General features: G+C 39.8%; 1 protein-coding gene across 2 annotated transcripts; it reads left to right on the plus strand.

The window, feature by feature from the left end:
* Window positions 1-473: 473 nt before the first annotated feature.
* On the plus strand, window positions 474-10,045 carry LOC131476184 (B- and T-lymphocyte attenuator-like). 2 transcript variants are annotated; one of them, XM_058654736.1, is made up of 6 exons: window positions 474-918; window positions 1,834-2,157; window positions 8,660-8,686; window positions 9,043-9,105; window positions 9,208-9,300; window positions 9,431-10,045. In XM_058654736.1, the coding sequence occupies exons 1-6, from the start codon at window positions 813-815 to the stop codon at window positions 9,547-9,549; spliced, it is 732 nt and encodes a 243-aa protein (XP_058510719.1). In that variant the 5' UTR covers window positions 474-812; the 3' UTR covers window positions 9,550-10,045. The 2 variants fall into 2 exon arrangements, with proteins under 2 accessions (XP_058510719.1, XP_058510709.1); XM_058654726.1 differs by lacking the exons at window positions 8,660-8,686; window positions 9,043-9,105; window positions 9,208-9,300; window positions 9,431-10,045 and adding exons at window positions 3,649-3,699; window positions 3,821-3,943; window positions 4,037-4,071; window positions 4,175-6,069.
* Window positions 10,046-12,358: the final 2,313 nt, after the last annotated feature.

The following is a 12,358-nucleotide window of genomic DNA, read 5'->3' on the forward strand; positions in this document are numbered from 1 at the left end:
ACATGGGTGTGTGTGTGTAATAAACAAAAAACGTGTCATCATCGCTCCTGGGCAAAGGGCCCATTAAATTGATTTAATGCTGACATCATGAGGAATATAGCCAAGGTAAAGTTTCCTGCAAAAACATTATACGATTGGCTCGTTTACAGTAAGTCACCTGAAATGCTGAAGTGCTCTTTAAAAACCACAAAAAAGTGGTTTTATTGGTGTAGAGGCAGTCCACAGAGTGATAAGAAAAAACACATGCAGATACACACATCAACAGAGTGGGCATTAAAGCGCTCAAGAGGCCACAGCATCCTTCATTTCCTCCTGAGCGCACTGTATTATAACCTCAGATGAAACCACACCACCGTGCATAGGGCCACAGCAGTTTGCAGATGCAGACAGGAAAGATAAAAGGAGGGGAGAGAGGAGAGGAAGTCAGCTAAGAAGTAATGAAAAAGTCAGAATGGTGTACAGGAAATGGAAAAAAAGTGAGTGTGAGGTTATAGTAACACATAACATGTCTGCTTTCTGTGGCAGTCAGCTTGTGCCCCACAGGGACTGTGGGAAGCCCCCTCCACCTGCTTTATTTCACATTATTGGACCTGCTGCATTTGCAGAACCAAGACCACCCACTTTCACTTACCTCCACTGCATTCATCAGCCCTATGCATTCAAGGAGGAAAGAGGAGGTTGGAAGGTAGCGAGCAGACGGCAGAAAGAGGAAGCAGCACCTAACAACCAGCAGCTCGGAACAGTGCTCATCTATTTTGCTTCATGATGTACTTAGAGGTACATAACCCTCTTGGACTGTCTGTGACAGGAAGATGACAGGAGGCTTTTTGAGTGTCCCCATCATGAGGCCTAACTGCTGCTGGACCTACTTGCACGTGTCCGTCTTGGTAGTGCTGCTTCTCACCGTGAATACCGACAGTAAGTTGTTTTTTGTGCCGTCTCAGTATTTATGTGGCGTTTCCGCCCATTCCCTTTTTTCCCCTGAGGAGTGAGTGCTTGTCATTCTGCCTGGAAAACGTTTTCATCCAGTTCTCTGACATAAATGATTGACGCTAGATTTCTGTGAGGGCTGTGAAATTAAAAGTGCGGAGTTCAGATTTCAGATTTTTAAGGGACAGTTTAGTTTGGGGTAAATTATCGATCCATTATTCTGCCTGAGGTGTCTCACTAAAGCTTGCCTTTAATTGTTTTAACCACAAATGTCAAACGTTCAACTGACATATTTTAGGAGAAACTAGTTTCTGTCACAACAGGATGATATTTTTCACACATGTGGGATGTTGATGGAAACAATCAGCTTTTTCTTTCTCAACCTAAGCAGAAAATAAATCTAAAAGTAAGTTAGAAAATGACTCACTTCACCATCCACCCATTAAATGATCTCAATATTTACAGCCAACGGCAGGAAAGGTGTAGGATTTAATGATGTCCCACCATGGGCAAATGAGCATAAACAGCATGTTTTACCATTTTTCTCCACACTTGATCACATATTTTTACAGAAACTGAAAATGACTGTTCTTATTTAGAAATAACATAACCTTGAAATTTGGCATAGTTGTGTGTTTTCCTGGACAACGCTATGAGTGTTTATGGAAGTACTCTCAAACCATGCGACATGTCCACAAGTCCAACAAGAGCAGCAGCTAAGTGGTGCTTTTAGTGAGACTGCACTGTCAATTTATGTTTCCACGCTCCAGTTTAGCATTTACGGTAAAATTGAGACAAAGAAATATTGACTGTACATAAGTTCAAGTTCCCTTTCAGTTCCTTTAACTGCTGCAAAATGTGTTCACAAGGGGGAAAGAACTAATTTATATTTTCGTCTTGCAGGTGAAGGCTCAGACTGTTTCACTGATATCAGAGTACGTCGCCACACAGCTTATGAGATCCTTGTGGGACGAGACCTCGTCATCAACTGCACAGTTGTTTTCTGCAGCAGTCCACCACCTGCAGTATCCTGGTTGAAAACACATCTAATGCATGTCCCCGTCGATGTCAGCAATCAGAGTCACATTAAAACAGAGTGGAAACTGTTAAAAGAATTAGAAGGCGTGTCGTATTTGATATTCCAAAAAATACGCAGTAATGACTCAGGTCTGTATCAGTGTCGAATTGCGAGCGATGTGAGTCACGCTATCAACGTCTCAGTCCATGGTGAGTTTGAACCGCGGCGACTTCATCTATGTTCACACAGTACATTACATCTTTCTTATTGAAGGTCCAGTGTGTAAGAATTAGGGACACCTGATGGTGATACTGCAGAATGCAACTCTTAAAACTACAAACAATCACAACATTCCACTTATGTCGTGTTTCCACTGCCTCGCCTCGCCTCGGCACAGCACGTTAAGTTGCGTTTCCACTAGCATAGTACCAGGTACTTGTTTTAAAACCTGCTTTGGCGAGATTCCAAGCGAGCTGAGTAGGTACTATGCGTGACGTCGTCAGACTGCCGGCCTCTGATTTGTCTGTGCCCTCACAGGAAGAGACTTACGACACAAGAATCAAGCCAAACAATGCCGAACTGATGATCAGTTAAAAAGACTTAACAATCTTAAAAACGTGGGTTAATCTAATCTAATTACCAGGGAAATGTCTAAAATCTCAATATTTAACAGAGGAGTCTGGTGTATTTACTGCTGAACGCCAGCAGCGAGCATTGAGGAAGTACTGAACAAATAGTTTTAATGAACTTATTCTAAGGCACTAGTCACTCGTTTGTGTGTGTTTGTGTGTGTTTCGTGCAGCTGTGCATGTTGAGTAGGTAGGTTGTAGTGGGAAAAAAACAACCTAAACTGTGCCATGTCGTGGCGAGGCGAGACGAGGCGAGTTGTTGACATGTCGTTACCCGGAGTTGTACGACTATTTCCACCATTACTTCAACCATTATTGACAGAAAATGATTGCCTGCCTCTTTTCTTCTCTTCTGGCTTAAATACACAAGCTTCTGGAGACATGCAAGCTGGCGGTCTCCATAAAGCAATGACTTTGCCTGAAGTACATGTAAAAGGCTTACTCTTAGGTTGTGAAAGCGAAAGGGCTTTTATTTAAAAGAATAGGGTTATTACACCGAGTTCGCAATTCCTGCAACTACGTGACGGTTTGTGCTAACGGTTTCTGAAAGCTGAGAAGCTGCAAGTCAAAACCGACATGTGGTTATTGAAGTAATTTCCCTCACGTTGCAGGAAGCCAGCAAATCAGAGTCTCTGTCACCAGAGAGGAGAGTTGGAAAAACACCTGTACATACAGTAGTTTCCATTATTTGGCCTGTTTTTGCACATTTAGACAAACAAATGTTATTTTAAATATGTTTTATACTGTTCAAATTTCAAATTTCATCTACAACTACAGTGCTTTTTCGAAATAAAACTTTGTTAATTGTTAATGCACCATTTTACCATGCAGTAAATTGTAAATATAGCTGCCAAATATTGAAAGTTATTCTGGAGAAATGGGCAAATGCACTTTGTCACAGGACATTTTCCAGATGGACATTTTGAAAATGCACTTGTGGGTAAATGTTACACACTGGACCTTTATCTGCTGTCAAATGAAAAGAGGAAAGTGCAACGCTGCAGAACCTTCCAAAATATCACCTCTTCAAACTTGATATCATTCAGACTATAGTCATGTATTGTTTTATAGGTGATGGTGGTGGTGAGGAACTTAGCAATGTTACACGGAAGAATAACACAAGTAAGAAAAGTTCATTTATCGTGTTTTGCGATTGCCTTCCACAGCATTAACTTTCATTTGAATCCTCAAAACATGTCCTTTATTACACAACTAGCATTTACTGTCAACCATTTCCTTTCAGACAGCTCAGACATCCCTGTACCTTCACCAGAAATATGGATGTACGTGTACTCTGCTGCTGGGATCGTGGCATTTGTTTTGCTGGTGATCATTGTATCCGTCATATTAATGCAAGGCTGCAAAGGTGAGATGCTTTTAATTCACTTTAAAAAAATAGTGTCACGCAGTACGCAAGGGGTGAGCGTGTAAAACTCTCATGCATGTCTTTGTCATGCAGGGAAAACACGGAAAGAGGCACAAAGTGAAAATCTGGTAAGACACTGAACATACTTTAAACTTGTACACCTCGCGTCCCGTGTGTTCTTTTAAACATTTCAGTTCTTTTTCCCTTCCTTTTTTTTTTTGATTTGTGCAGTACGTGGCAGTCCCCATGGTCGAGGAACTATCCCCAAGACCGAGCCCCTCGGACCAGTCCAATGTGTCATCGCCACAGAGACACAACAAGTGTGCTTATGGAGAGGTCAAACAGAACAGAGAGAGGCCGAGGTCGAGGCCGGCGGCGGAGGACGGGGGTTCTGTTGTGTATGCTGCGCTAAACCATCATCTGCCACCGGGGGCAGCTCCTCGGCCACAGAGGAATCAAGAGGAGAGTTCAGTATACGCAGCAATTCGCGTGCCTTAGAGACAACCAACAAACACCAGATTGAATGTTTTCGGCTCTGATACAAACCTCACACTAGAAGAGCACGGACATTTCATATTTTACATTTTTTGTTAAATCTGCTCTTTCATCACACAAATGCAAATACTACAGCACAGGCCGTTTCACCTGGTGTATCCAAGAATTGGGACTAATACACTTCCAGCACACTTGCACAGACGATTACAGCTCTGCTCAAGTGTGGCAGAGTATACTGTATTTCGTGGTGTCACGGTTTGCCATTTTGAATGTTTCCAAAAATGTACAGGAATTAAAAGGTCCGGCGTGTAGGAATTAGGGGTGAGACGGACAGACTGTAACGCAATGGACAACTGCTCGGCTCATTCCTCCCTTTCACAAGTGTGTCAGAGATATACTGTATATACAGTGTCCCTTGCATACTAGAAAGCACAGCTTTCACACTCTTGCTGGTTTGTCCATTCAGGCTGCTGTAGAAAAAGGGTGGCACAAGATGCCTGCCTCCGTAAAGCAAGGCCCTTGTCTAAAGTACACATGAAAGGCTTATTCTATGGCTACAAAATGTAAAGGGTTGTTTTTATTCTTATGCAATTGTATACTTGCTTATTGGTAGTCTCCTAAATGTTATAAAACTGACCTTTAAAGACACATAGCGAAACTTTAAGTTCCGATTTTTTTTAATCGGCCAACCCGTGGACAAATTAGCAATTGCAATATGAAAATGTTTTACCCAGAGTTAAATAGAAAACAATGGCTTTACGACCGGGAGAAGACGCCAAATCAGGCACAGAGGGTATACACAGGTGTAAAAATAGGTGTGTGAAGGTGCGACTTTTTGTAATTAAAAAAAAAAAAAAAATTCACTCTGCCGCTAAAACCAACAATTTCTGAGGTGAATTTGGTTTTTCAATTGGATTTTTTCATTAGAATTATGGCAATAATTTAATCTTGTGCGAATTAATCCAGCTTTCTAAAGCTAAAGCACACAAAAGGCCAAACGCAACACTCAGTCCAGTCAAACTGAATTAATTCAACCACTTTTTGGACCCGTTTGTAAAAAAAAAAAAAATGTGGCTTTAAATTAAGAGTTTCAGAAACAAGTGTTTAAAAAGCCTTTTGTTTACATCGTATCCAGAGGTCCTGTCCACATTAAAAGGAGTTTTCGTATATGTGGACGACACGTGTCTCCAAAGTAGAATATATGTGTGGTTTTTTTTCAATGAAAACATAATTGTATGAATGTAGCCTCGGCCCAGTGCTACTAACATACCTGTGCGTGTACATGTAAAACAGCTTTTCACATTCTGTATCATATCAACTAATATACCGTACTATACATGTCAGACCACATGAATGATTCATCAGCTTTATATGTTTGTTTGTTTGTTTGATTTTTACAATTACTGGTTGTGTGTATTAAACTTTGAAAATAGAGAATGTAAAAATAATGATCTAAACTGGGTGTGCAGTCAGATAAAATCACATGACCATGATTGCTTGATTTAAAGTGAGATCATGCTGCATGGCGACATAACTTTGCTGTACTTTGTTTTCTCTAAAACATTTTAATGTGCCATGGAAGCAAAACTTGAATTTGAAAATCAGATTTTAATAAAGGTGCGTGTGTTCCAGGTATTGCTCATCATTTAGGGAGCCTCAATCTGTTTACAAAGTCTTATGGGGACAAAAAGCAACTTATAACTTAACACCTATTTGTATTTAGCTTTGAATTACTAGATTAGGGGTAGTATTTCTTTGAAAAGTTTCCGCCAGCGACACTTGGCCCTATTACCTTAACTGTTAGCAAAGATGGCGGACACCGCAATGCTAATTCCGCACTTTTTAGACCCACTCGTAGGGGGGCGGGGCCTCATTCCCAGAATGTAAACAGTGTCCGCCATCTTTGCTAACAGTTAAGCTAAAAGAATGAAGATATTTCTCGTAAACCGAGGTCGAGAAACACAATTTTTCAAAAATACTACCCCTATGCTAGTAATACAAAGCTAAATGCACAATCAGTGAAGTATTCCTTTAAGGTTAAGGGGAGTGTAAGTCTCCAGGAAATCAATGTAAGTCAATATAATGTGTGTGTGTGTGTGTGTGTGTATAAACTGTGATGGAGATACACATAACCCTAAAACCAACCAGACCAATGCAATACAAACAGGAAGTAAAGTTAACCACATGACAAGAAGAGTGATACGTAGACTGACAGGACCGATGGTTGTTCTTTTAGTGTTGCCACTATGAGCCCGGTCTACCTGAGCCTGTTTTATGTCTCCGTCTTGATGACTGTTCATCCTTGGGAAGCAAAGAGTAAGTTCAATCTTTGTTTTTGTGGCTATAGTGTGTTTGCCAGTATGCTGAGTTTCTTGCTTCAGATGCTTTTCTTGTGAATTCTTGCGAAAAATGGATGAATTAGGAAAAAAAAAAAAAATTAGGATACACACATAGTTGTTGGACAGCACTTATTTGACTGTTTATTCGTTGTTTATAAAGTCTAATCTTCTTTTTTTAAATCCAAATAAAATACGTTTCCGTGACAGTGGACACACCCTCTCATGGAAGCTCTTTCTTCTTAAACTTGTGTCCATTCACCAACTTACAAACACCAACATGTCACATGTTTTTCCCTACAGCAAACTTTTTTTTTAGTATACTTTTAGTCAAGTTATTTTTATTTAACTTTAATGCAAGCTTTGCTCAGTTTAGTTTTGTTTTTAGCAAAGAAATAATAAAAAAAAAAGAAATAATCATAAAGTAATGTGATAATAAAATATGTGGCAAAATGTAAGAGTATTTTATTTACAATTGTGAAATGCACTGTATGTGAAAAACAGAATTTCAAAATGGCAACACAACGTGAAACCACTCAGCTCAGAGCAGAGTGGTGGCAGAGAAAACTGCTTTCACCTCAGAGACCACAATACTTTCAAGGCTTGACCTGAATACAACCATTTCTGTGCATTTCGGACTCAATCACATATGCAACATAATTTTTATATCGCTATATTTTCTGTTTTAATCTACAATCAGTCATTTTAAAACACTATGCTTTTTGTTGTTTTCCTTTGGATAGGTGAAAGGTGCACCACAACACAGTAAATGAAGATTTAGCAACATACATTTTATCATTAATACAATTTTTCCATGCATTTCCTCATTTAATCATTATACATTTTGCACATGAACTGATTCTGTTGGAATTCCAGATCAGATATAAATAGTGAATTACAGTAGTATTTATGGAATAACTCGAGTCAGGCACTTTCAGTTCCTTTTTGCTTATGTAACTGTCTTTTTTACATTAGGATCTCCAGTATCAATCATTTAACGGTCTATGATTGTAGTATACATATGTTGTCATATTTCTCCTGCAGGTGAAGGCTCAGACTGTTTCTCTGATATCAGAGTACGTCGCCACACAGCTTACGAGATCCTTGTGGGACGAGACCTCGTCATCAACTGCACAGTTGTTTTCTGCAGCAGTCCACCACCTGCAGTATCCTGGTTTAAAACACATCTAATGCATGTCCCCGTCGATGTCAGCAGTCAGAGTCACATTAAAACAGAGTGGAAACTGTTTAAAGAATTAGAAGGCGTGTCGTATTTGAAATTCCAAAAAATACGCAGTAATGACTCAGGTCTGTATCAGTGTCAAAGTGCGAGCGATGTGGGTCACGCTATCAACGTCTCAGTCCATGGTGAGTGTTATCTCTCCACACAGCAGGGCTAAGGCTGGATATCGTACTTCAATATTTTTGTTGTATTAACCAAACTTTGGGCTGTGTATCAAACTTCCATTCTTTTGTGGTACAGACTAAATTTCGGACAGGGTATCACACTGCAATACTTTTGTGGTACCAACTGAACTTATGCCAGGGTAACAAACTCAAATACTTATGTGGTATTAACTTCCTAGCTACCCGTCTTCCTACTTAGGGAGTTAATCTCATCAGTGTCAGTAAACCAATGAGCACTGACTGATATCTAACAGAGTTTGTGATTGGCTGTCAGAAAGGGAAAAAACAAAATATTTTTTAACATATTGTGTAATGATTTTTTGTTGTTGTTGCCATATTACGATATCAATAAGGTATTGGACATTGACACTCGATACCCAGCCCAAAGCAGGACTGTATCTCTATGACTGATGTAAGAAAGAAACAGAACAGTATTTCTCACTGCTCGTCGCAACTAAACAATCTGAATATTTTTTAGGTGACATCAAGTCCACTCTGGAATCAGGTAGACACTTCATTTGCTCACTTATAGTTGTATCATCATAAATTCATTCATGCAGAGTGTTGTTTAAATCAATTAAGATACATCAGAGTTAAAATACCATGCTTGGCTGTCAGAGAGAAAAAACCTGAGCATATTGTGTAATGAATTTTCTTTGGATAAAATGGATTTCATATAATTGGTATTGAAAAGGGTATAATTTATAGGAATTATTATCAAAGCCATATTACAATATATCAATAAGGTATTGGACATTTTCATTCAATTCCCAGCCCAAAGCAGGACTGTATCTCTATGACTGAAAGAAACAGAACAGTATTGCTCACTGCTTGTCGCAACTAAACAATCTGAATGTTTAGGTGATATCAAGTCCACCACTGTTAAACCACAGTTTAACTATAGTTTGTCCACTCTGGAATCAGGTAGGCACTTCATTTGCTCACTGCTCACTTATACTGGTATGAAGAGTGTTGTTTACATCAATTAAGATACATCAGTCTCTCTCTCTCTCTCTCATCCATCAGCTCTGTGGCCATGTGTGTACCGCGCTGCTGCAACCATGGTGTTCTTCGCCATAGTGGTAGCGATATGCGTTACATCAAAGCTACAGCGTACAGGTGAGGCCAGATTTGACTTTCTAACTGTGGTAACTGTTTTGGTGAAATATAAGTAAAATACTATATAGAGTCCCAGTCGTGGTTGTGAAATCGGTAACTGATTCTTTTTTTCATCCGTGGTCTGTCCAAGGAGTCTGCTGTGAGGGACAATCCAGGAACGAGCCAGACCTGAGCCTGCAGCCTTCCCATGACCCAAGGCCTACTGGCCATGTATATGAAAACGAAATGTTGCAAAATAGATCAGCTTAGGTTCATGTTCTCGTCGTTAAAATTTCAGAATGACACATTTGCATGATGTTTCCTGTGTAAAGGTGTCAATGTTAGCGCTTCTGTGAGAGCGAGTGACTAACAGGAAGCAGAATTAAACCACACGTCACATAATGGAAGAACCAATACCTGTGAGGAACACAGATTATTATTATTTTTTTTTTTACAGAGGCAGACACAGACTCGAGTTCAGGTACCACCCAAATTTAAAGGGAAATAATGTTTTACTATATTTTACTATTTACTAATTTTATTTTTCTTTAAAATACAGTAAACAAAAAAAAGACAAATCCTCTCATTTAAAAGATCCAGTGTGCAAAATTGACCAAGTTAATTTATGATTATTTTATATGCTCTGCTGTATTCTTTGTTTATTACTGTTAGTCATTTGTGACCGTTTTAAATTGCTTTGGTCGTTTTGCCTTTTTTTCTGTGCCATGTAATCACAATACATTAAAAGTGTGTATTTCATGGATTATAAGCTTTCAAACAGCACTATATTATGCCTATTTGGAATTTCTGTTTTAACATAAAAACACAGGAGAACATACAGGGGGACAAATTTACTACAGACCACAGATTGTTCTAGTTGAGCTTAACACAAGGTCAAAAAAAACAACAACAACCCACTGAATCCAGGAAGTGATACTTTTCAGTTCAGGCTGAAACCAGCGTGAAGTTCCGTGTAAAACTGAACCAACTCCCCCCAATCTCCACAACATCCTCACAAACGAGCCCACCACGAAAGTGACATTGCAAACCACATGCAACGTTATTTTATCTATTTTTAAAGGTCCAGTTTGTGGTGTTTACCAGCGGAAACTAAATATATTACCCATACGTATGATTGTATAAGTTTACCGTTACATTTTAAAATGAAAACGGAGGCCGATGGCAAGTTTCTGAACACTGAGACAAACGGGCGAGCCTTTTTGCTTTTTGAAGGTCGACATTGACGTCCTTTGCGGTATGCTAAGGGCACCGCAGTTCCCTGACGAGCGTAGGAAAAGGAGGAACGAGAAATGATGAGAATGGCCGGATGATGCGACGTGCTCCTGGTCTCCATCTCTCCTCTATCTTTCTGATCTTATTATTTTTATTCTTGTTGGCTTTATATTATGAATCTGTGCTATACAAACTAAATAAGCAGCTGCATATATAGCACCATGATTTCAAAGTAGTTGTGGCAGCAAAGCAAAGCCGTAACAACAACACTGATATCTCTCAACGCTTTTTCAAACGTGGATGATGACAGCTGTGAGAAGTGGTGGAGCAGTGTGACCTGTGGGATGTGCTACCTCTGTGGTTTTTAAATGTTCTGAAGGGGAAATCACGCACATCACACACGAGCACATGCGCTCTCTCTCGCATTTCACACGTTACCAGCACCGGCAAGGAAGTGCAAACAGGGTTGTTGTGGTGATTATTCTTGATTGAATGGATATTGGAGGACTAGTGTGCAAAAATTGGGAAGTACAGCAACTTCTTCGCCTAACGTTGAAAGAAGAAGTGTGAAGAAGAGTCATCATTGTGAGTTTTGCATAGAAGCTCGGCAGTGTCCCTTCCCGTTTGTTATATTACTCATGTAGAGTTTCGGGATGGGATTTTAACCCATGGCCCCCGAAGAGACTGGAGACCAGCCCTCATCAAGCAGCGTGTCTATCGTTCCTCCCCAGAGAGACAGGTTGAGATGGAACGTCTCAATTGCAGTGACGATCAAAGAGTTTTACACCCCCTACATAGCGTTGAAAGTAGAAGAAGAACAGCGGAACCAACCACAACGACGCTACGTCAATTCAGGGGGTACAACTGCTCGCATGCAGGAATAACAGAAGTAGGAAGTCACATTGCAATTAAAATCTCTTGTAAGTGAGACCTAGAGCAGGGGTGTCAAACTAATTTCAGTTCAGGGGCCACATACAGCGCTGGACGAGTAAAATAATAACATAATAACCTATAAACAACAAGAACTCCAACTTCTTTCCTTTGTTTTACATTTAATGAAGTGTCTTTTGGCAACAAGGGCACAAAACATGTCAAATACAGAACTATATTTTCAGTCATTTTCACAAATTCATCCTGCGGTTTGGATTGGACCCTCTGGTGGGCCAGTTCTGGCCCGTGGGCCGTATTTTTGACACGGTCAGTTAGTGTGGTACACTCAAAAATAGATATATTAAGATATTTTTATATTTTGTGTAGTGTACTTTTGTATTTAGAGAACAGTGTATAGATACCATGTGCTAATATGTTTTATTTGTTAATGAGTTAGGGGAATGTAGGGTTTATACAGGGAGTAAAAGGGAAGAGCTCACTATTCGACTTTTAAAATCCCTTCGTGGGATGAAGAATTCCAGGTTGTATTCAGACAGGAGATCGTTTCAGGACCAGGGTTTATCGTACAAGTGGCTCTGCTCAAACAGGGGCCACCTCTAAACTTGAAACTGAGATTGTGACTGCTTTGAAAGAGTGAAACCGTGACTCAGGTCGGTTGGAAACTTTGGAAATTGAAACGCGCCAGTGTTGTAAAATTTGCAAAGTGAGTGACGGCCACGCGACAAGCGTTTTTTAAGATGGGACCTGAAAGCAGAACTGGTGATGTGAGCTGATGGAAACCACCAAAAAAAAAACAGACCCACAACTAAAACACTTTCTAAAAGCCATTGAGAGGACAATGAAAATAAACATTAAGCTCCATTTAGCCAGTGAATTTTAGAATCAAATGACTGTTTATAACTATTAAAATACATTACCCAGCTTCAAAATCCATGTTGATGGTTCAGGGTCAGAG

This window comes from Solea solea, chromosome 2, assembly GCF_958295425.1.
Source record: "Solea solea chromosome 2, fSolSol10.1, whole genome shotgun sequence".
Taxonomy (NCBI): domain Eukaryota; kingdom Metazoa; phylum Chordata; class Actinopteri; order Pleuronectiformes; family Soleidae; genus Solea; species Solea solea.

Excerpts from the sequence above, each read along its gene's own strand:
- LOC131476184 (XM_058654726.1), top strand. The coding sequence starts at position 813 with ATGACAGGAGGCTTTTTGAGTGTCCCCATCATGAGGCCTAACTGCTGC. Across the intron at positions 2,158-3,648 it reads TATCAACGTCTCAGTCCATG|GTGATGGTGGTGGTGAGGAA; the intron begins GTGAGTTTGAAC and ends ATTGTTTTATAG. Across the intron at positions 3,944-4,036 it reads ATTAATGCAAGGCTGCAAAG|GGAAAACACGGAAAGAGGCA; the intron begins GTGAGATGCTTT and ends TTTGTCATGCAG.